We start from the raw sequence: 25,151 nt of genomic DNA, 5'->3' as shown, positions 1-25,151 counted from the left end.
AATAATGAGAGGCACAGGTCACTGCTTTGAAGTGATCTAGCTTTCTTGGTAAACTGGGTGCATGGAACCAGTGTATGTTTTGATATGGGTAAAATGTACATGCACACATCTGGGAACAAAATATAGGATGTAATTACTGGATGTAATTACACCCTATCCTGGAAAGTAATGACTCTGAAAAAGATTTGGGGGATGTGGTGGATCATCAGATGAATGTGAGCTCTCAATCTGATACTGTAGCCAAAAGAATTAATGCAATCCTGGGATGCACAAACAAGGGAATCTTGACTAGGAGTAGACAGGTTATTTTACCTCTGCATTTGGCACTGGTTCAACTGTCACTGGAATACTGTGTCCAGATCTTTTGCCTACAATTCAAGGATGTTGATAAACTGGAGAAGATCCATGAGAATTAAAGGATCAAAAAATGCAGGGCTGGCCAAACTTACTAACCCCTCTGTGCCGCATACAACAATCTTCAGAAGTTTGAGAACCAGGATGCACCTGCTCAGGGGCTTCAGCCCTACTGCTGCTGAAGCCACCAGTTCCAGCAGTTGTGCCCCCCGACCCACCACCCCATAGGGTAGGGGCTTCTGCCCAACCACCCTGCTGCAAGGCTCTCTCCCCACAAAGTCTGGTGGGTAGGGGGAAGGGAGAAGAAAGGGTGGAGGGATATGCAAACCATACTTTAACTGTAAAAGAGCCACATGTGGTGAACAAGCCACAGTTTGGCCACCCCTACCGTACAGTGATACTCAAGGCACTGGAGCTATTTAGATTAAAGAGAAGGTTAAGGGGTAACTTTATTACAGTCCAAGTACCTATATGTGGAACAAATATTTAATGGGCTCATCTCTCTAGCAGAGAAAGAGCTGGATCCAAAGCTAGATAAATGCAGAGTAGTAACAAGACATATTTAATGGTGAGAATGAACCACTGGAACAATTTATTAAGGGTCACAGTGGATTCTCCATCACTGACAACTTTAAATAAAGAGTGGATGTTTTTCTAAAAACATGCTCTAGGACTTATCTTGGGGGAGTACTAGAGCCTGTGTTATATGTGTCAGACTAGATGACCACAGTGGTCCTTTCTGGCCTTAGAATCTGTAAACTAAGTATTGACTAAGAAGGGTGCCAGCTCGTGAAGAGAAGGAAAGAAGTTACTCTATATTAGTAGAGAAAGTAAGTGGAAAAGAGACAGTGTGCATTACAATGCAGAGATGAAGAAACTAGGCACTTTTTTGAATTGTGTTATGCTGAACAGTGATGTTAAAACTTAGATTAAACATTAGTGTATGTAAAAAATAAAAAAATAAAATAAAAGGTTTCTTGTAAAGGAGACACGTTGAAGTTTTAAGTGTCAGAGAGGTAGCCATGTTAGTTGGGATCTGTAAAAAGTGAGAGTGTCCTGTGGCACCTTATAGACTAACAGACTTATTGGAGCATAAGCTTTTGTGGGTGAATACCCACTTCGTCAGACACATGCCCCATGCGTCTGAATAAGTGGGTATTCACCCACAAAAGCTTATGCTCCAATAAGTCTGTTAGTCTATAAGGTGCCACAGGACACACTGTCACTTTAAAATTTGGAAAGGAGGAATTCCTTCTGCAGAACTGAGCAGAAGAGAGACCTTTGGTGAAGGAGCACAGCAGCCAATGTCTATGTCATGGTCCTCTTGCATCATTCAGCTGGTGCAAGAGGGACCATAATCTCCCAGCAGATGCCCAGCACTGTTCCTATCTCAGACAGGACATGCCTGTGGCAATAGTATGCCAGATCCAGGCCTTACTCTTTGCTGTCTGTTGTAGGGGGCATAGATTCCAAGGCTACCCACCCTAGAACTTGCCAAAATAATTTGTTTGAGCTGGTTGGCATGTCAGGGCAGGTGGAATATGTTCTATTCTTAGAGCATCCATTAAAGACAATTTATCAGTGACGACAAGCTCCTGGTGACTGGAGCAGCCCTATCCATTTTGCTAGCTAGGATAGAAAATGGGCACATGAACACATCCCATAAACATTCACCCAATCAGTGGTGCACCAAAAAAGGGCCAACCAGACCTGAACAAGCATCTCTAGCAGTTACGAAGGGCAACTTACTCATGCACCTTAGCTTCTGGGCAGCCATGTTCTGACCCTCAGAAATTGGGAGCCAGAATTATGCAGTCCACTTACTAAGCCAGAGGTCTGCTTGGCAGAGAAAGATATGGTTGTACATCTCCAAAACACACCACACACACCCTGGGATATTCCCTTTCTGGCATAGTCACCCATAAAACTGTGGATAGGTGTGTCCGTGACGGTGACCTAGCATTCTTTTCCCTTTGTGGCACACAATCACAATATACCTATTGCTAAGAGTTCGAATCAATATTCATGGCATGTTTCCCCTATTAACTAAACTAAACTCCAACATGTAGCACACACTAATAGACTCAGCGGAGGCAAAAGGTATTACTAGGCCTACTGAAATTTCAATTCAAAGGGGACAAGAGTACTTTGCCAGAAAAATGTAAGCATGAAGTGCGAAAAAGCCATCCCAAATTTATTCTCAAAACATCAACAGAAATGCATCAGATACTCAAAACTACAGAATTCTTAAGTCATACATTCACAATGCAGAAACTTGACACTTGGGATGCCTTTGGCATGTTTGATGTAACAATATCCATTTTACAGTGTAAACAGGTACTGTTGTGTTCTTACTTACAAGTCCAGCAGGAAAGGCACAATGTGGCAAACAAGAATCAGGTGCAACAACATTACACAAACTTTTGGTAAACTGCATTTTTGGGGGGCCTTCCACAATTGAGACTGGACTCAGATTTCCTGCAGTCAGAAATCAGACTTCTTTCCATCATTCAGTCCTTTAATACCAAATGCTTAATTGGGTTCCAATCTAGCTTTAGATTTCTTACATCTGCTGGATCTATATATGTAACAGAGTGAAAAATAAGTCCATGAAGTCTTCAGGTGCTTCCACTAATACATCAGGTTTTGGTTTCATATAGTGCATGGAAGCATCTGGTTGAATCTCAGTTCATTACAGTGGTCATTTATAGAAAAATAGACACTACATCTACAAAGAAAAAAATGAGGTAGATAACTTAGAATCCAGAGGGCTATCTCAATAACCTTCATACAATACACATGGGTCACCATGGTTTTGCGGTGTAATGCAAGTGCACAAATCACCAAGAAACTTAATGACCAAAGTGGGAATGCCATCCAAAAAGCCCACAAGACATTAAACTTAGGTGTGAGTACTTTTGTATTTAAATACAAGTTTACACAAACTGATCTCCTAAATAACCCAAATTAAACAAAAATAAAATAAAATAAAAGTAAAAAAAAAAAGTTTCTCTTGCTAAGGAAACCAGTTCCAATGCCTAGATGCAACAGTCATCTGAGATTCCTTGCAGAGCTTTCAGACCTGACCTTCTCTTTCTGGGAGGGGGAGAGGGGAAGAGTATATACATACCTGCCCATGCTTCTTCAGGGCTCTTGGTACAAATAACATTTTAGGAGAAACTGCACATCTTTGGAAGGAGTAGTTTTGGCACGGTTCTTAAGGGACTGTCCAAGTAGTAGTATTAAATAAGCAGCAGTCAACAATACAGGAGTATTCAAGGATTAGGAGCAATGATCAAAGAGGGAAAAAAGCCAGTAAAATATCTTTTTACAGCTTCTGAGGCAAATTAAAAAAAATCCTTTAACCATACAGTAAAAGGTACATTAAAAAAAAACAAAAAAAACAACCACACAAAGACTATTTCTAAAAGGGTGGCAGACATTCTAGAATATTTACCCGCATAATATTTTTTCATGTCATCCGTAAATACAAGTTTTTCCATGAACAGTAGGTGTGTTCAAAACCCCCTAAGATTTCAGTTTAAACAGAGGCAAATGTTATAACCTTTGGAATTTCAAGTTGTGAAACTTCTGTAAGGCTGTACATGTTAAAGTCACACATAACAAGGAATACTTTGCAAGACCCGCATCTTTCCAAATAAGAGGTTTTTTTTTTTTATTATTTCTACTTTTGCAAAGCAACATCATGATTGTACTGTGGGCAACTCTTACAAAGACAACCATAAAATCATTTGCATGTCAATAGGAAAATAGGAGGTTGAGATGGAATCTCTTAAAAATATATATGTTTGTATATATATTTGATCTTTCTGCATTTCACCTTCACAAAGAGTTTTTCTAACTAACAGCAATTTTGTTTTCCTCCATGAAGTGAGGGAACTGGTGTTTCGGCACATTGTCTGCAGCAGCACCACCAGCTTTCTCCATATCTGAGCTAATTCCAGACTGGGACCCATCTATCTTGGAGACTGTTGTAGTATTTATTGCAGAACCACCCCCAATGGTGACTGGAAGAGAAGGTATGCCACCACTCTGGATCACTGAAATCTCATTAGTCTTCATTGCCAAGCCATTGCTGAGTACTGCTGCATACTGGTTCCACACTGTGGGATCAATGTTCACTGAAGGAGGCACTATATCCTTTGGAAACATTTCAGATACCTTCTTTGGATCATTCCCCAACAGAGCCATGGGATTATCAATGGATAATCTTCTTCCACGCCTGGCAGAGTTATTCCACATGTGAGTTCCAACATGGACCTTGCAGAAGAGGGGGTAGGAGAAGTTAGAAGATGAGAGCTATCATAATTCTGAGCTTCTGTTCTAGCCTATCCAAGTTCTTATACCTCACCAGCACTACGGTATCTGAGCCTCAAGATAAAGTAAAGCCAAACATTCAGAGGAACGTTTATGTAGTTTTGTACTCAAACTACAGCAAAATCTTTGTTTAGATCTTTGTTACTGTAGAATGGCTTATATGCCCTACATGTTCTTGTTTACTTTCACCTGAAGTAGAACAAAAAAAGAGGGAAAGCAAGAACAGAAGTAGTCAGTTACTTAGTGCATGGGAAAAGTTTATTTTTTCCTCTACACAATTTAAGATACATTGGTTCTTAAGAATAGGCTACAGGGAATATTGCCAAGTGGTGCTGAATTAAGGCAAGGCAGGGACTTCAGAAATGGTTTTACAAAAAGTCTAGCATGAATAGAATTTTGGCAGCTAACACACTCCCATGTAGTTGGAAAAACACAAATAGCATATTACTGTACAAACACAGAACCTTCCGAAAGACCACCCACCTACAAACAAGCAGCTATCCGCACCCCAGTCTTCATTTTATTTTCTAAATTTAAGCATCTCTTTTCTCTCTCTCCCCTTTTCCACTCTCACCCCTCCTTATAGAATACTTCTGCAAAGACTGTTAGACAGGAAGAGTCTTGAAACTCTACAGTGTCAAACCATAGTGTGGGTGGGGAAGCTAAGTGTTCCTTAAAAGACAAATGGATTAATCTGATAACAAACAGGAGCACAATAGGCAATGTTTTGTGCTTAACCGAAATCCCTGAACATTGTTTGTTGCACAACTTTGCTCCAGTGACAGTCACTTCAACAGGGGACGCTCAGTGTGCTCCAAGCAATAGTGGAGCCTATAACATGTTCCAGTAAGGTGAACAATGATCATTGCTTAAAAGTGTTGGGTTTAAAAGAATCAGATCAAATACAGTTTTGGTGTTTTAAACAGGGGTTTTTCCCTGCATGCTGAGGTATCATCTAGATATGGGCTTCAGCTACTAAATTCAGATCCCAAACCCACACCATGGTTCAGGAGCATTTGGAGGTAGGGTTGCTAAACAAAGCAGTTAGAAGTTGCAGTTTAAAAAAAAAAGAAAAAGAAAAATGTAGGGGAAAAACTGTAACTTTTAAGTGGATTTAGGCTGATCTCAAGGCCTACTAGAGAGAGTTGAATATATGATCCTTGCATATTGAGAGACTATAGCAAACTCAGTCTTAAATGACCACCCAGAGGGCCAGCAGAAATTATTAGTGGTCATCTTTAAAGTCTGGATGATTATATTAGAAGAAATAGAAACATTTTAGAGGGGCTGTTTAAGAGACTTTCCTAGTGAAGGTGATTCCAAAGGCAGGCATCAGTATACCTCAGCCCCTTTAAGAATTGCTTACCTTCAGGTTTCCTTTTGTGGTAAAGGCTCTCCCACAGATGGTACATGCAAATGGCTTTTCACCAGTATGGGTCCGTTCATGAATCTGAAGAGCACTTGCAGAGGAGAAGTTCTTCCCACATGTAGTGCAGATGTGCTGTTTAGCTGGACGGCAAAGCTTAGGCCGTGGCACCAGGAGAGGGGGAACACCAGGTGATAAAGTTGGTGGGCCAATAAAATGGCTAGCATTAATAGGACGCTCGCTAGACATCTCCACTTTTATGAGGGCCGGTGGTGCCCTGACAAAAGCAGCATGAATGCTGCTGCGACCTGAAGAGAAAGAACACACACATTAGGCTACCACGACTACACGTTTCAGCTCTGTTTAAACTTTGGAGGCAAGATATTGGGCCCAGATTTTTGAAAGTGCATAAACCCAACACTCAGTGAACATGCAGGCTGTAATTTGCAGGCACATAGGTGCTAATGGGTTGTCTCTCTGTTTGAGGCACGAGGGAGTTGGGATTCTTCAAATATGTTCCTTGGCATTCAGGATTTACAACTTTCTCCCTGAACCAAAAAGCTAGGACACAGCATTTGCTATACTAGCTTTACACTTCATATACTAGTGCTGAACAGTCTGTTCCATGGTTTATCAGCATTGAAGTGTCTGGTTTAGAGAGCTAATTAATAACTTTAGGACAAAATGCAAGATACTGAGCACAACTCCCACTGAAGTAAGTGGGATGAGTGTGTGATCACTAGGCAGCAGGAGGGCTACAACTTGAAAACTTGCCCATTCTGTGCGTATGATTTTACCTTCAAATGGGAATTTGAAATTAGGAAGGAGATTTTCAGTGGCTTGCAGAGCAACAAGCACCATGTTCCTTTTGAAAAGGAACCAAACCAGCAGGATGAGTGTCTTACTCCCACTGGTCTTCTGAGGAGCTCCCCTCTAGAGGGATTTATTAGTTATGGGGAGTGCAGCTACTGGTTATAACTCACCATACTCTCCATTTGGGAAGTGTAACCCAGGTTCTTCTTTGATGATCTTTCGACCAATATTGCCATAAGTTAGATCCAAAGCGCCAGCCCCTTCCATCTCTGCAAGATGGTTTACAGGGCCCTCAGCTTTATTTCCCATGCCAGCATCTTCCTGACTGTTGAAACTTGGCGACTTTGACCTAATGCTTTCAGATTGGCTATTGGTTGGGGACAATGCCTGGAATGAAGCAGATTCAGAAGCGGCAGGACTCCTGCCATTTTGATAATCTGGATCACCTGCCACAGAGGAAGAATCATTTGTCATGCCATCACTTTCTGCCGAGCCATTGTCACTAGACTTCAGGCTGCTTTGCCGTTGCAAGTTCAAAGCTGAATTTACCATTTTCATTTGGTTCTCTAGAGCTGCAATCCCTGAAAATGCTGGGCCTGGAGATTCTGACTGTGCATCATATGGAATTGGTGGTTTCAAAGAGCTGCTAGGGCCATCCTGAGAGTCTAGGTCTTCTTCCATGTCTTCTATGCTTTCCATGTTCTCACCTGGGCGAGTCAGGTCTCCATTCTTCTCGGTCACAGTAGGATCCACATCAGTATTATCACAAGTGTTTTCTGGCATAGGTGTATTGGGAATTTGTCCCCCCATATGCATGCGAATATGCTGCTGCAATACAACTGCATTTGTAAACTTCTTCTGACAAATTGGACAGGAATGTTGCATCTTTAGTGGGGTGTTTGCCCGGTGGACACCATAATGAGTCTTAAGGTTACCTTTTGTTGAGAAGGCACGGCCACAAATTTTACACTTGAATGGCCTCTCTCCAGTGTGAGTACGGTAATGCATTTTGAGTGAACTCTGGCAGCTCAGCACTCTATGACAGATGAGGCACTCATTGGGGTCTGTGGTGGACTTGTCAATATTCTCAACCAGTTGCTGTAGCTTAGATGTTTCTGAACCTTGCTCACTTGCTCTGCTTACATGGAAGACACTCACACTGCAGCTAGCTTGTGGTGAGCTCAGGCGCTGCTCAGTTCCCGACTCATGACTCGCTGCTCCTGATGAGGAAGAACCACCTTCGCTTTCTGGAGAAGGCCTTGGCTGCATGTCACTTGAAAATGTGCTGGCAAGAGACTCCTTGAGGCATGCTAGATTGGAGATATTCTGAGGCAAGCCAGTGCCTACTGAGGTAGGCAGTGATGTCAGAACAGGCTTACTGTCCACAATTAGGTTAGACTCATCCAGTGGTACAGACATTCCATAGGGGATTCCACTGCTAGTGGGCACATTGTCCAGATGCTCAGGTACTGGATAGGGATTCATTTTAATGTGAGGGTACTTATCTTTATGACGCTGAAAATGCACTTTAAGGTTTCCTTTGGTTGTAAATCTGTTACCACAAATGTTACACTTGTAGGGTCTTTCACCAGTGTGGGAGCGGAGATGTATCTGCAAAGCACTATCGTTGCCGAAGACCTTGCCGCAGAACTTGCACTTATGTTTAAAGAAAGGTTCTTCAGCATTTGGTTTGCTTTCAGACACGCTGATATTGGGGGGCTTCCCTTTCCCTTTCTTTGAGGGATCAATCACTGAAGAAACTGCAGAGAGTGGGTTTTGGAAGATGACCGAGCTAGATGATTGAGGTAGTAAAGGGTTTGGAAAACGAGACATAGAACTTGGGAGGCTTCTGTTTGCTTCAGGCTTCAGGGAGAAGGAAGAAGAAAGCCCACTGGCTACTGAGCCAGCAGTTGGAATGACTATGTTAGAATGAGGTAGTTTTCCATGCTTCAAGGATTCCAGTGATAGGCTTTGGCTTCCAGCTTTTTGTCCAATTAAAGCAACAGCAGCAGACAGCTGCTGAGACATCTGAGCACCCAAAGCTTTTAGTGGATCAGTAGCAGCTACTATTGAAGGATGTAGGGCATGAGGAGCCATCATGGCAATTTGGATGCGGATTTGCTCTGTGAGCTGAATTTGCTGGAGTTGCTGCTGCTGCAAGCACACAAGCTGTTCAAGGATCATTGGAATAGCATTAAAACTGGCTGCTGAAGAAGAGATGGTGTCAGAGGTACGCTGATTCACAGCCACTTTAGTGCCACGTATTGTCTGCAAAGTCACATTAGTGTTTGGTACTTTGGATTTTGGTAAATAGCTTAGCCCATGAGTTGCAGGAGTAACAGGAGGTTCTGTTTTTAGATACATTCCTCCCACTACTTCAGTATCAACTTTCCCCTCTCTCTTCTCCACAGAGCCAGTGCAACTCTTTGTCTGACTGTCCTTGGCTGGCTGGCTATCCTGTCGATCATTTGGAAAGCTCTCTGTAGAGGCTCCAGGGAAGTCTTCAGGGGGTATTGTTCCTTCACTATCATTCATGATTAGGACAGGTGGATTTTTAGTGCAATTTTTCTTATGCTCAAGAAATTCAGAGAGATCAAAGAACTCTGCACAACATTTCTCACAGATGTTGGTTTCCTCTGTTCGGCACCTTTTGGAACTCATTTCACCATCTCCATCACCTGGGGCGTTTTGTGGACTCCCTAAGGTGGGAGAAAAATAGAAAAAAGTCAAATATTCCCTATCTATACATAGATCTAGAACATGGGTACATTTTCCCCAGGTTAAGGCTGTAGGTAAGCCAAGAATTTGAAAGATATAAATGCAAGATAATGGGGTCTTAGACACGTGGACCAAATGCAAACCTTGGAGACAGGATTCCAGAGTCCTATCCCTAGCATTGATTCACTTTGTAGCTTGCTCAAGGTCACCCTACATCTCTATTCATTTGTCTGTAAAGGTGGTACACTTTCCTACTGTCAGGCTTGTGAGGGAAAGAGGAATGGTGTTTTCCCCCATTTGAATTACTAGGTAACTAGTTCACTATAAGTCTCTTTACACATGTAAAAATAGAAATGAGTGTTCTAACTAAGTGCTTGGAGGAGTTCTTTTTTAAACTACTCAAAAGGCAAGACAGTGATGGAGGGCATATGTGATTGTTTACTTCATATTTAAAAAAAGTCATAATTAAGTTGTTATTTAGAGGGTCAATGGCCAAATTCTAGCAAAGCCATATGAAGCTATGAATCACTAGAGTTAACACACATCGTAACTGCTTTCCATTTGGTAAAGATTCCATTGAAGCACAAAACCACTGCAGATAGAAACAATGAAACTGCAATTATTCTCCCATATTACAGTATACTAGGTATCTTATGAAAAGGGTTGATAGAATGAATAAACCTGGTGTTACAGTCCATATATAAGAAGAACTAACCATGTTAAGTAGATTACAGCTCTTCTAATAAGACTTTTGAAACCACTTCCTTTCAAGCAAATCAGACTGTATAAACAAGACAAACCTGTGTGTGAATACTAGTTTAATGTAATGCTACTTTTAAAGGAAAAGGCTAATAAAGCCTTACATTATTAATATTCACATGGAACAACTTTAAAAGCTTCCTCTTGTTCTAAGAAAGAGCATAATGACTTTCTTAAAAAAATAAATGCAAAAATATACTATTTCAGCAGTCAGCATATATCAGGGGTTGCCGAACTGCGGCTCTTTTATAGTTAAAGTGTGGCTCACAGAGCCTGCCCACTCACCCCTCCCATTCTCGGGGGCAAGCGCTGGGCTTCTGCCCTGCAGTGGGGTGGTGGGGCTAGGGCAGGGGTCGGCAACCTTTCAGAAGTGGTGTGCCGAGTCTTCATTTATTCACTCTGATTTAAGGTTTTGCGTGCTGGTAATACATTAACGTTTTTAGAAGGTCTGTTTCTACAAGTTTATAATATATAATTAAATGATTGTTGTACGTAAAGTAAATAAGGTTTTTAAAATGTTTAAGAAGTTTCATTTAAAATTAAAATGCAGAGCCCCCCAGACCAGTGGCCAGGACCTGGGCAATGTGAGCACCACTGAAAATCAGCTCACGTGCTGCCTTTGGCATGCATGCCATAGGTTGCCTACGCCTCGGGTAGGGGCTTCTGCCCAGTGGGGAAGGGGCTAGGGGTTCTGCCCTCCAGGAGGTACCTGCTGGAGCTCAGGGCTTCTGCCTTGCTCTTGTTGAAACCCTGAGCACCAGCAGATACTTCCCACAGGACTGAAGCTCTGAGCCCCACAACCCTACTGCAGCGCAGAAGCCTGGAGCAGGTGCACCTGGCTCTCGGACGTCGGAGGATCAGAGAGTGTAGGCCAGGGGTGCCTAACCTTAATAGAAAGGGGAAGTATAATAATTTATTGCTTGTGTCAAAACTGTTAATTTAGCACTTGTAGTGAGTTGCCCACTCTAGACAATCTAAGATGGATTTGCAGTGTTGTTGGAAATATGCTGGTCTCAGAACATTGGCAAGACAAGGTGGGTGTTCAGTGTCACCAAAATCTTTTGACTTTTACGACAACTTTCAGGATATTTGGTATATGCAGTGTAGTTGTAGCCGCGTTGATCCCAGGATATTGGAGACACGAAGTGGGAAGGTAATATCGTCTATTGGACAAACTTCTGTTGGTGAAAGAGACAAGCTTTTGAGCTAGACAGAGCTCTTTTCCCACCTTGTCTCTGTACAAGGTGGGTTGCAAGATAAGCATTTTACTGTGAACTACCTTCATTTTGGCATTTACGCAACAGCACTCGCCTGTCAGACACAGTCTGTGGGGAGCAGGAAGCAGAAAGATTATATTTTGTAAATTAGACAAGAACCCAAGTGTAACCACTTCCCCCTTCAATGTGCCAAAAGCTGAAGAGGCATGGTCTTGTTTTTCCAGACTTTTCTGGTTCCTCTCCCCTCCAAACTCCGTAGAGTTTTAAAAATTCTGCAGAAAGATTTGAGAGGAAATTTTTACCATGGTCTGAAAAAGGTGTTAACACTCATCCAAATGACCCTGATTTAGAGCCTTAAGCTCCTTAGGTCAGTGGACACCCAGGAGCCACTCATCATCAACTCACCATTGATGAGTTATGTCACATTTATTATCCCAACTTTAACAAGAGATCTCATAGTAATCGTATATGTCCATCAGTTGTGTTTTCACCTCAGAAGGCTGCAGCCTTATTTTATTCGTTAACGAGTTCCCCTTTCCTGCCACCACCTATACACACAGCATTCAAGACATTCTATCTTCTTCCAGGAAACTATAAAGTGCCCTCTGGCCACACATGGTGTGACCCTTTGATCACAGAGGCACTTTGTTTGAGTTCCATCTTTATAGGTCAATGGTGTGGAGGCCTGACACTATGGCTTCAGTGGGAGTTCAGGGTATTCAGCCCCTCACAAGATCAGGTCCAATAATGCCAATAACCCAGGGAGCTGAGTTATTTCAGTAGTATTGAATGCTGCATTTTAGTAACTAGACTATAGAGCAAATGGTTATGATTATCAGAGACTGTTGATAAGCTTAATTTTCCAGCTTACTTTAAAAAGGTTTAACTACAAAATAATTACAGCCCCTATATTAGAGATGTGTTACTAGGCTGCACAGTGCACATCTTATGCATGCAAGTAAAGGATTTGCATGGACAGACATTTTTACACCTACAACTCAGGTGAGTGTAGATAGTTTGGGCCAGAATAATTTCATGGGGGAGGAAATGGCAAACCTTGACATTTGGCTCGAGTAACAGTCTCTCTCACACCACGCTTTTCTCAGCAACGAGAATGCAAAAAGTGTTCAGTGTTGAAATTTGTAGTTGTCCAAGAATGAAAGGCTTTAAAGGAGTTTCCTTAAGCTGGGTCAGGTTAAGAAAAATTCACAGCAACATTATAGTGGAGAGAGATATAATGTCGGCCTTATACAGGCCTTGTTTTGGTAGTTATTATAAGAGCAACTAAAGTAATATGCGCCTCAGTGTAAGGGGGCTGAAGGAGCGTATAGACTAGGAGGTGACCTCTTGGGTGCCTTTCAGCCCTACATTTCTGATTAGCAGAAATGAACATCAAACACCGAGGCCAGGTCTATACTACAGACCTACATTGATATAATACTGTCCCTTACGGGTGTGAAAAATCCACACCCCTGAGTGACAGTTATTACCAACCTAATCCTCCATCTAGACCAGGGGTCGGCAACTTTTCAGAAGTGGTGTGCCGAGCCTTCATTTATTCACTCTAATTTAAGGTTTTGTGGGCCAGTAATACCTTCTAAAAACGTTAAAATGTCTCTTCTATAAGTCTATATAATATATAAGTAAACTATTGTTGTATGTAAAGTAAATAAGGTTTTAAAAATGTTTAAGAAGCTTCAATTAAATTAAAATGCAGAGCCCCCGGCACCAGCGGCCAGGACCCGGGCAGTGAGAGTACCACTGAAAATCAGCTTGCGTGCCGCCTTCGGCACGCACGCCATAGGTTGCCTACCCCGATCTAGACAGCTACTCCTCTCCGGAAGATGGATTAACTAAGCTGAAGGAAAGAGTTCCTGTTAGTACAGGAGCGTCTTCATTTAAACAGTACAGCCGCACAATTGCATCAATGCAGCGGCACTGATGCAGCATTAAGTGTAGACCTGCCCTGAAATACACAAAACAGAGCCTCCCCCGAAAAAGAAATAAAAATACAAACCACCACACAAAGCATCCCGCCCCCTCCACCCCCACACACTGCAACTCTCATAAATCAGTTTTTAAGCCTAGTGATATATAGCCAGGCAGTCCCCTAAGCAAAAGGTAAAGTGCTAGATCTCAGGGACCAACTTTCAGTGATGCACCCAATACATACAATCGGCACTCTAAAATAAGAATAAGCCACTGTAGCCAAAAACCCATTTTTCCATGGAAAAAAATTTCACTCAGAAATAGAAGTCTCCTAAAATAGTATAAGAGACTCAACTTGATTCAGGACTCGGTCAACAGAAAGGGACTGAGGTCAAACACGGAAATTTTAGAACTCCATAAAGTGGGCGTTTAGTTCTACCCTTATCAATGATGGAGAGTAAAATTGAGATTGTTAAAAATGAAAAATTTAAAAAAAAACTAGAAGAAAAAAAACAGTTTTTTGCCTGGAACTAAGGTGCATGCTGACTCAAAAGACTTTTAAGGCTCAAAGAGTCACAAGACCGAACTCACTCCCATCCAATACGTCTAACCCACAAAGTTGCAGGTCAAAATACTTGCAAATTTGGGATTAAGGCAGTGAGATTTTTGTTCTGCCTTCAAAAAAACCAAACAAACAAAAAAACAGAACACCTCACACACACACCCGGCCCCAAAAGGGCCTCAAAGTTGTACTGATTTAACTCTACTGGTTTAGAAAAAGATACCTGTAGCCATCTGATATTCTTGTTGTCCCATATTGTTCATTTGTTTCCCTGTTTTTGACAATCTCACATTCACTGGGTTTCAGAAGATCTGAATTCAATTCTCAGTATAGACTCCTGTCTAACCCTGGGAAAAATAGTGAAGCACAGCCTTCTCCCCCCTCAACCGCCACCCATCCCCTCCTAACTGTGAAACTGAGACTATTTCTCTGCCTCACAGAGGCAGAGGGTTGAGTATAAATGAATCAATACTGGCAAGTTGTGTGATGTCATGTCTTTTTTTGAACCAACTTCTGTTGATCAGAGAGACCAGCTTTTGAGCGCACACAAAGCTCTTCCCCACATCTGGGAAACTTTGGGCTAGTCTACACTGGCAGTACTAAAGCGCTGCCATGGCAGCACTTTAACGTGCCTTGTGTGGTCACAGTGCAGCGCTGGGCAAGCGCTCTTCCAGCACTTAACAACAACAACAAAAAAAAAAAACCTCCCCCCCCCCCCCCACAAGGAGCATGGTTCCCAGCACTGGGGCATTGCTTTCATTGGTGCTTTATAGTGCAGCAATTTTTGCACTCAGGGGGGTGTTTTTTCACACTCCTAAGCAAGAATGTTGCAGCGCTGTTAACTGCCAGTGTAGACATGCCTTGAGGCCAGGTGTACATCACACAGCGGTGTGATTAAAAAAAAAAAAAAAAAAAAACCACAACAAAAACACACCCTACCCCCCTGAAAGACGTAAGGCTATGTCTACACTGTGCACCTTTTAGTGACATGGCTGTGCAGCTACAACCATGCTGCTAAAAAGGTGCAGTGCAGCGTACCTGCAGTTTATCAGCAGGAGAGAGCTCTCCTACTGACAAAATACTTCCATCCCCAACGAGCCGGCTGTTCACCGCAGTGCTTGTTGTCAACGAAACTTGTGTCTTTCGGGTGTGTATGTAGGTTTTTTTTTTTTAAAAAAACAACACTGTTGAACAACATAACGTCTTTCCCTTGCCAGTGTAGACTAAACCAAGTTATACGAACCTACTTCCCAGTGTACACAGCACTACAGTAACTCCTCACCTAATATTGTAGTTATATTCCTGTAAAGTGCTACTTTAACATTTTGCTTAAACAAATCCAATCCAATCCATGTGAATAGGAAGGGTTAGGTTCCAGGGAGATTTTTTCACCAGACAAAAGGTATTATACAAAGGAGGAAGCCTCTGGTAATCAAGCTGATCTCCTTTCCCGGTTTGCTCTCTCGTTCTCGGAACCCGAGCAAGCAGGTAACCGCTTGCTCGGCGGTTCGGGGAACGAGAGAGCAAACCGGGAAAGGAGATCAGCTTTGCCGCGGTTTGCTCTCTCATTCCCGGAGCCACCCTGCAAACCGCAGGGAAGGAGACCTGCTTGCTCGGGGTTCCGGGAACGAGAGAGCAAACCGGGAAAGGAGACCAGCTTTGCCGCGGTTTGCTCTCTCATTCCCGGAGCCACCCTGCAAACCGCAGGGAAGGAGAACCGCTTGCTCGGCGGTTCGGGGAACGAGAGAGCAAACCGGGAAAGGAGACCAGCTTCGCCGCGGTTTGCTCTCCCGTTCCCCGAGCAAGCAGGTCTCCTTCCCTGCGGTTTGCAGGGGGTTCGGGAACGCGAGAGCAAACCGCGGCGAAGCGGGTCTCCTTTCCCGGTTTGCTCTCTAGTTCCCGGAGCCCCGAGCAAGCAGGTCTCCTTCCCTGCGGTTTGCTGGGTGGCTCCGGGAACGCGAGAGCAAACCGGGAAAGGAGACCAGCTTCGCCGCGGTTTGCTCTCCCGTTCCCCGAGCAAGCAGGTCTCCTTCCCTGCGGTTTGCAGGGGGTTCGGGAACGCGAGAGCAAACCGCGGCGAAGCGGGTCTCCTTTCCCGGTTTGCTCTCTCGTTCCCGGAACCCCGAGCAAGCAGGTCTCCTTCCCTGCCGTTTGCTGGGTGGCTCCGGGAACGCGAGAGCAAACCGGGAAAGGAGACCAGCTTCGCCGCGGTTTGCTCTCCCGTTCCCCGAGCAAGCAGGTCTCCTTCCCTGCGGTTTGCAGGGGGTTCGGGGAACGCGAGAGCAAACCGCGGCGAAGCGGGTCTCCTTTCCCGGTTTGCTCTCCCGTTCCCCGAACCCCCCCTTGAAGCCGCCCAACAGCGCTGCAGTGTGGCCACATCTAACACCACTTGCAGCGCTGGTTGCTGTAAGTGTGGCCACTCTGCAGCGCTGGCCCTATACAGCTGTACTAATACAGCTGTAACTACCAGCGCTGCAAAATTTTAGATGTAGACATGGCCATATACAGTACCGAACTTTAAATCATTTTAAACAATTTAATACTGTACTCACCAATGATGTTTGTGAAGCTTGGTTGAGGCAGGGGTGTAGCAGAGCTTGACCCATTCTGCCTGCCCAGCGCACCTGCCAGGAAGTGGAGTTCCCGGCCGGAACGCTAGGTGGAGCAGGGCAAGCCCCCATGCCCCAACCCCACTCCCTGGCTGGAACACTAGGGGGAGCAGGGCAAGCCCCCACGCCCCAACCCCACTCCCTGGCTGGAACGCTAGGGGGAGCAGGGCAAGCCCCCACGCCCCAACCCCACTCCCTGGCTGGAACGCTAGGGGGAGCAGGGCAAGCCCCCACGCCCCAACCCCACTCCCTGGCTGGAACGCTAGGGGGAGCAGGGCAAGCCCCCACGCCCCAACCCCACTCCCTGGCTGGAACGCTAGGGGGAGCAGGGCAAGCCCCCACACCCCAACCCCACTCCCTGGCTGGAACGCTAGGGGGAGCAGGGCAAGCCAAACAATCTTATAATGGAACATAACGTGACTTTAAATGAGTATGTTTTCTAATAGATCAGCAACCTAACAAAACAACGTAACTAGGATAACTAAGTGGGGACTTACTGTATGCCAGGAGACGATCAGTATAGCTACTGCCTCTCAGGTGAGGTGGATTAACTGCACCAACAGGAGGTCAGTGTAATAGGGCTTGTCTACACTGGCAACTTACAGCACTGCAACTTTCTTGCTCGGGGTGTGAAAAAAACAACACCTCCCTGAGCGCAGCAGGTTTCAGTGCTGTAAAGCTGTGTGCTCCCAGAGCCCCTCATAAGAGTAGTTTTTTTAAGAGCACTGCAACCACATAAGCCATGTTAAAGCGCTGATGCAGCAGCACTTCAGTGTTGCCAGTGTAGACTAGCCCATAGTGTCTTCACCAAACACTTTGCATGGTGTCAAGTATAACCATGTTAGTCTGTATCCACAAAACCAACAAGGAGGCCTGTGGCACCTTAAAGACTAACAGATTTATTTGGCCATAAGCTTTATTTGGGCAGAAGACTAACAGATTTATTTGGGTGAAAGCACTAGGCTCCTTGTTGTTTTCACAAGCCCTTACTCAGGCTAAATGTCACTGCTAAATGCAAGGTGTAAGATTGTTTAGCATAAGTAGTTAACACATTTCAAGGGACTATTTATGGTAAAGTGACCCATTAAACACCCCTCCAGTCACAGGGAGGAAGAGGGTGGGGTGTTAGTGGATTATAGATTTATGGTTTATTACAACAATCCAGTCTCTATTCAGTCCAATGTTTAATATTTAGCAAAGTTATGAATTTAAGCTCCCAGGCTTCTCTTTTGAAAGTATTGTATATCCTGGGATGACACAGTGACAATGGTGCATTCAATAGTGGTAAAACAGTTGAACACTATAGGCATTGAGACCAGAGAAAGACAGAAGAGTGAAACATCTCTCTCACCAACAGAAGTTGGTCCAATAAAAGATATTACCTCCCTCATCTTCTCTATTATCCTGGAATCAACATGGCTACACCACCACGACCACAAACATTTGAGATCCTAGACAGAGACAAGGGGGGACGGGGGAAACCATCTTGATTTTTTGTAAATAATCAAGATTCACCAGAGATCCTTGTTTTGATTTCTAGCTGCCACCTCCTCTTCCCTGTCTTGTAGGAACACTCAAGTGATTGCAATCAGACCACCTCATTTACCAAAACAACATGTGCCTTGCTCTACCTACCTACCCTAGAAACAGTTATCAGTGACACATACTGAAATCTTAAAACAAAATGCAAGATTACTTCTGTGCAAAGAAAGCTCCCCATGCATGTCTACATCTGTGGAGAACTCTGTCCAAATAGCGTAACAGCATTTGTCAAGTAGCAAGGGAGTTCTGTTAGAACAGTTACTCATGCAGTTAACCCCCTCAAAAATGCTTCACAGGGATCGAACCTCTGTTTTCTATTTCTCCCCAACCCACCCACCCACCCTCCGAATTTCAGGAATGTTATCTCTCAGCATCTAGTTATACAATAAGTTAGAAGAATGCAGTAAACCCAGCAGGGGTTTTAGATTCAATCACTGCCAAATGGATGGGGAGGTGTGGGGGGGAGAAAGAGTCCACTATTGTGTAGGATAAGGTGGTAATTTACAATAAGGTCTGATGAAATCTTTAGACTCAAATTTAAGTTTTAAAAAAAGAAAGCTTCCTAAAGACAATAAAATACCCAACACCTTTTACCCGATTTAATTTGATTTAGTGGGGAGCTATTGAAAGGAAGAACGAGATGAGGAGGCTGGGTTGGTCAGAGACCATGAAAACTAGACACAAAAACAAAAAACACCCACACACATTTTAAAGTGTCTACTTCACAGTAACTGAAGTTAAATACCCAGTAAGGTTTCTTCATTTTTACAGAAATTTGATCAGTTTATCTATTCTCAGTCACTTTCCCAATAATCACTGTTAGCATAATCATACATCCTTTTCTTACATGCTATCAGAAATGATTAATTTTAAATCATCAGTTTAGTAATTTCTAGTTTTGAAGGTCTCAACTGGCATTTAAAAAAAAAATTAGACTAGATACTTTGTTCCCAAGTCTAGCAATGTCTGCAACAAACTCAAAGTGTGCTATTCTAAGCCTATCAGGAAAAAAAAAAAATCACAAGCACAGCAAAGAAAAAGTAGGATTGAATAAACATGTCAAAACAGCTAACTACCAAGATCCGTCTGCTTTAGTAAATAAGTTTGGCTCTCTTCTCAATTTTAAGAAATGCAGGTGTTTTATTTTAAAACATTTGAAGTTTCCAATAAGGATGGCAGACAATGTAATTAAATCTATCACAACAGAATTCAGTTCCTACCCAAGAATAGGCAGACAAGAGACTTGTTCTGCCTCATGATAATTCACAGCCTATAAACTAAGTGTCTTCCAAAGTTTTAATCTAACCTTGCTAACAACAGTCCTTTAAGAGTACTTATGTTAACCCAGAATATATTAAAGTTTCACAAAACTTGCTTTGAAAAATCTTAAGTTTCCAAATCATTTAGACAAATTTAAGACTCTAGCTATCCTCACATAAAAGTAGGATTTTGTAAAAACAGAGATAGCAACTCTTAAAAGTTTCAAGACTAGATCTCTAAATTCCACGTCCTTGCATGATTAACCTTCTGGTGTAGTTTCAAAGGGCTTTAAAAACAAAGTTGCTGAATGCCACGACAAACCCCTTTAAAATGTCTGCAGTTACCTGCTGAGGCTCAAAACTGAAAGCTTTAGCAAACACATGTTCTGATGCTGCTATTAACAACTGAGCTTAAAAGGCCGAACAGTGGAGGGCACTCATGTATTACACTGAAAACAATATATCCATTTCTGGAGCCGGGAAGGCAGTTTAGCTCGATCAAAAAATTACAAAACCCTTCTACTTTCTCCAGATTGCAATGTAATCACTGTTAGCATAATCATACAGTTTGCAATGTAAAACAGCAGTAGCGACTAACAAACATGCAACTAAAATTCATTAGTTATTGCTGGTTGGAAGAACGACTAACAAAATTAATCATTTCCTAAGGACATGTAAATAAGTAGGTTACCATCTGCCCCAAAACTATGTTAATATAAAAACAGAGGTCGAAAAGTGCAGTGGTTAAAATAGGCTACAAAAGCTACCAACATTTTTGGTTACAAGTTGCAGATAAACCCAAATTCTTGGGTTTGTGGAGTGAAGAACGTTTCTGAACCCAAGTTTAAGACAGGCAGACACAGAGAGGAAGAGTCACTGCAACAGCTAGTTATTTAATTTTCCCAGTGTGGAAAGAGCAGAACAGGAGACTCCAAAAGCCAATAAAGCCTGCCTGGCTGCAACCGCTCAGAGTGGAGGAAAATCTTTTGCTCTACCTGACCCACCACGGTTTCTTCCTCAGCTCTCAATTACTTCCACCAGCAAGTCCTTCGCCCATAAACAAGGCAGCCCTGGACCACACTTAACACTAGTACAGTGTTTAAGACCAAGCTAAACGGCGCAAACCCCGCTGCCAAGGTCAATTGCATGAGAGTCCTAATTGTAAGCTTGACATCAACTTACCACCCACAGCAGGCAGGAGGAGGCAAAGGTTAGAGCAGCAGCTCTGTCAAAACGTCACATGCTGCAGGGTTTAGCAAGAGGACTTGATCAGTACAACCAATATAATGTTTCACTTACGTAAAAGGGAAAAAACAAGCAAGACATTTTCCCCCTTCCAGTCAGCCTGCCTTACATGCTTCGCCCAATGGCTACAATGTACAGCTCTGCAAAGATTAGCCAGCACTAGCACACCCCACAGCGAATAGAGTCATCCCTGGGTGCAGCCACGTTGAGTGAACCAGCCTCGAGCTTTGTCAGATTCAAACAGCACTAACTAGCTGTTAATTTAAACCGCAGCAACGGGCCACTGAAGGCGTGTTCAATTCTCAAGTTGGGCCGCACTGTTGATGCAATATTGCCCTCAAATATAACCTGACCGGCCTCTGAGCACCTCACACCGACTCAATGGACAACGTTTGTAGCCTAAATCATGTTTGCACGAGAAGGTCTGGACTCGGGCTCACATTTTTAAGGGCTCATTAACCAACCGTTTACTGCATGCAACTCATTGTTTTGAGAAGCTACAACTTGGTAGCAGCATGAGCTGAGAAAATATATTTTAATGCTTATTAGAGAACTCAGTTGTTGGGGTCCCAATTTGAATGGATGCCCAAATACTGTCTACAAATTCAGTTCTTAGCCTGGAATTTTTTTTTTTTAATTTAGGAGTCATATACTGCATTTTAAGAAGCCTACACTTCAATGGCTGTAATCCAGTACAATGGGCATTTTAAACCCTTTTGTGAAAATGCTAATTTTCAGTATGTGGTATTATTCTCAAGTGACCACCTGCTGATTTTTTTGACCTGTTAATCGATCACCAGGTTAGCAAAACCATTTTCTACCACACTGCATTGTTCTCAGAGGTGGGCCTCAAATCGCTTTGCAAATGTTCTCTTGCAAAAGAGAGAGATAAGGGCTTGATTTTATTATTGCAATTATGCATACATTTGATCATTTCTCAGGCAATCTGGCTGGAATTTTAACTTTGTTATGGAGCTTCATCCCTTGGTATTTATGGACACACCTATGTCGGAGAATAACTAGATTATTCTGAAGAGAGAGAAACTATGGTTAATCCTGAGACCAGATTTTTTTTTTTTAAATCATGTCAAGGCTGTTTTATTTACCTAAGGGGTTCGTAGAGATGGTTTAACTCCCACCCACTTTTTCTGATCGTTATCACGAACAGCAGCGGAGAGATTTCTGCAACGGTTTCTAGCACTTTGTTCCAAGCTAGTATTGTAGGAGTGGAGAAAGAGCAACAGTCAGGTAGCTCTGGCTCAGGATCAGGCTGGGCGGCCAACTAGCCCCATTCTGCGGGGGTGAGAGGAAGGTTAAGAAGAGAAGGAAATCTGCTCAGAGATTCACCAGCAGGGCTCCTGAATAATACAAAGTTTGGGCGGGGCACTGGGGGAGGGGGCAACCCGTCTGTCCACAAGTCGTTCAAAAGCAGGAGCAGTAATTCCCAGCCCTTAGCAACATGTTATGGGTCTATGGGCGAAGGGGAAGCTACCCTCCAACTTCAAGAGACCTTTGTGGAAACTGTACCAAGTTTTCTTTACGCCTCGCCTAGTACTGCCAGTGACCCCTGGGTGGCGCAAGAAAGCAAAGAAAGTTCCCCAATAAATTAAAGTCAAGCAATGCGCGAGGTTGTGGATCTCTGGCTAATTTTGTCTGTTACCGATTGCCAAGCACCCCTTCCCCCAAAAAATGCCCGTCGAACTTGAGGTAAGGGAGCCAAAACACAAAGGTTAGGACTCTACAAGGATTCAAAACGAAACAGAAACACTCCACCTCAATCTTGGGTATTTAATAGCCCAGGGGTCAGCAACCTTTCAGAAGTGGTGTGCCCAATCTTCATTTACTCACTCTAATTTAAGGTTTTCCCTGCCAGTAATACATTTAATCGTTTTTAGAAGTTCTCTTTCTATAAGTCTATAACACAGAACCAAACTATTGTTGTATGCAAAGTAAATAAGGTTTTTTAAATGTTTAAGAAGCTTCATTTAAAATTAAATTAAAATGCAGAGCCTGCCCGACCAATGGTCAGGACCCGGGAAATGTGAGTGTCACTGAAAAAAAAACAAACCAGCTTGTGTGCCACCTTTGGCACACGTGCCACAGGTTGCCTACCCCTGTAATAGACAGACATGCACACCCACCAGGCAGGTTCCAAAGATTGTGCTTTAAATTGCTGTCCTTCCAGAACTTGCAAAATCATTAAAAAAAAAAAAAGCCAAACAAACCCTGATACCTGTTACTATAAAGGATGAGAAAAATCCCTCTCTTCTCCCTCCCCCACTCCTTCTGGAGTAACTCTGCAGCTTCAGGAGAGTTATTAACCCTTTTGTTTCAGCACAGCCCCCGGAGGTGACTCTCCAGCAGTGGGCAGAGATTTACATGTGGAAACATCACCTCCATCCCCCCAGCCTAACCATATGCACAAAGGAAAACAGTCATGCATTAAACATGGGATTTATTGCCTTCTGGCCAGCTTGCTGTTTCTTAAGTCACCATTAACCGGACCCAACAATTGGACATTTCGGCTCAAAGAAAGGGGGGGAGGTGGAAAGAGAATAAGATCCCGAATCTCCTGCGGTTTGGGAATAGGCGGCTTCTGTTATATACACATTGTTATTGATCATTTTTACCTATGGGGGAAAAAAGTGATCAAGCATTGAATTTTGGGAGCTCTTCGAATATTTGACTTTTAAAGACATACAAACCGACCCCCAGAATTACAGAGTCCAGGTTGCTTAGGGTTAGTAAAGTTCTGCGGATCCTCCCACCCCAAATATCTCGAGTCAGTCGGTGCTTTAACAACAACAAAATAATCTGAACTATTTGCAAAACCCACCTTCATCTCTCTTGGGGAGGATACTGAAACTGATGATTCCTAACTGAGACCAGAGAAATTCATTGATCTGCATAACCAGGGAAATTCAGTTCTAACACCATCAACCCCAAGAAGCTGCAGAGGTTAATATCCAGTCCGTCAATAGAAATTATGGGATGAGTGGCATTACAGCCACACCGATTTTTTTTTTAAAGTGTAGGCTGAAATTTAAACTGAGAATTAACATTGAAGGAATCGGCCCATGTAGTAGTCTATTAAGTTCTCCTCAGTTCAGCGATGCACCGACAGAAAAACCCTGGGAACATCTGAGAAGATGCTGCACAGTCTCGATTAAACTTTCACACGGGATCCAGAAATTACAACGCTGCCCAATTCGTTTCTAGTGGCAAACTAATCGCACTTATACTAGGGGATCAATTCCCCCCCCACCACCATTGCCCCCTCTGCGCATCCTGCTCCCACAGATCAGTGATAACTTCACTGCACATGTATTTTTCTTTCCCCTTTAAGCTACAAAGCTCCACAGCATCTAAGAGTGGTTCCCGATATTAAAAGCCCCACACCACCCAAATACAACACACACACGCGCGCACACACCACATTAGCTCACCGGAGTTATTTTAGGAAGTCGGAAATCAAAGATGGCTGGAGGTCAGGCTACAAAAGGTCCAGGGCGATTGTGATCTCCAACCAAACTAGCCAAAGCAGTTTGTTTTTTTTTAGAAATCCCCACCAAAAAAAATAGATGCAGAGAAACAAAACTAAAGCCTCCCCCCATGCCTGCGCTAAAGAGATGGTTTGCAACTCCTTTCTCTGTCTCCCCCCTACGCCACCCCCACCCAAATCCTTTCCGGCTGGGTAGGATTTGGGGGTTCACTTTGCATTAGGCTGCAACAAAACTGGCTGTGCTAAGACACGTAGCAGATCGCATCTTGCTCCCCTGGCGCGAGACAAGGTAGAGAGCCCGGATCCCCCTCCAGAGCCAGCACACGTTAAACTTTAAGGGGTATGGGGAGGCAATGCTCTCACACACACCCGACGGGGACGGCAGAGCAACACACGAAGAGATTTCTGCTGCGAGCCGAGTGGTCAGCACAGAGCAGCCATGGGGCTGGAGCTCTGGGCAGAGCCACTGGACAGTTTTACGGGAAAGGGGGGGAAAAAAAGATCCCGTTGCGATCCAGAAGAAAAAGGAGGATCAGGCCCGATATCAGTCGAACAGCGATTGAAGATAAGTGAGGGGTTGGGGGGAGGGGGGGCAGATTATGGGAATAAATGGTGCAAACAACGAGTGGTCAGTGTGGGGTCATGATTTCGAGCCGAGTCCAGTGGTGCGGGGGAGGCGGACGGAAAAAGCCACACACGCACCCACGTAAAACCCCTTATTCCCTGGCTAATTTCTTTGCACATCAATTAAAGTTGGTAATTGGCGAGCCTCCCGTCTCTTACTTTGCGCCTTACCACTTGCAGCATCTGGGGGCTCCTCCTCGGAGCTGATGTGCTGGGGTTTCGCCTGCTTGCGTCTCGACATGGTGCACAAGCATCGGGAGCAAAATAGTAGCAATTATTTTCTTCTTCACAACAAATTCCTAGAGTTGGGAAAT

At 43.6% G+C, this 25,151-nt stretch overlaps 1 protein-coding gene across 1 annotated transcript; it reads right to left on the bottom strand.

The window, feature by feature from the left end:
- Positions 1 to 4,212: 4,212 nt before the first annotated feature.
- On the bottom strand, positions 4,213 to 25,089 carry SALL4 (spalt like transcription factor 4). The gene is made up of 4 exons (XM_030533342.1): positions 25,009 to 25,089; positions 7,042 to 9,570; positions 6,059 to 6,366; positions 4,213 to 4,635 (listed from the first exon to the last, which is right to left on the bottom strand). The coding sequence occupies exons 1-4, from the start codon at positions 25,076 to 25,078 to the stop codon at positions 4,213 to 4,215; spliced, it is 3,330 nt and encodes a 1,109-aa protein (XP_030389202.1). The 5' UTR covers positions 25,079 to 25,089.
- Between the last annotated feature and the right edge of the window lie 62 nt (positions 25,090 to 25,151).

Source organism: Gopherus evgoodei, chromosome 14 (assembly GCF_007399415.2).
Source record: "Gopherus evgoodei ecotype Sinaloan lineage chromosome 14, rGopEvg1_v1.p, whole genome shotgun sequence".
NCBI lineage: Eukaryota > Metazoa > Chordata > Testudines > Testudinidae > Gopherus > Gopherus evgoodei.
This window is presented reverse-complemented; position numbering and strand designations above follow the sequence as displayed.

Bases quoted from the DNA above. Each gene is read 5' to 3' on its own strand.
- SALL4 (XM_030533342.1), bottom strand. From the start codon at position 25,078: ATGTCGAGACGCAAGCAGGCGAAACCCCAGCACATCAGCTCCGAGGAG. The intron at 9,571-25,008 runs GTAAGGCGCAAA...CTCCCACCTTAG, and splicing joins GCCCCCAGATGCTGCAAGTG to GGAGTCCACAAAACGCCCCA. The intron at 4,636-6,058 runs GTAAGCAATTCT...CTCTTCTGCAAG, and splicing joins CCACAAAAGGAAACCTGAAG to GTCCATGTTGGAACTCACAT.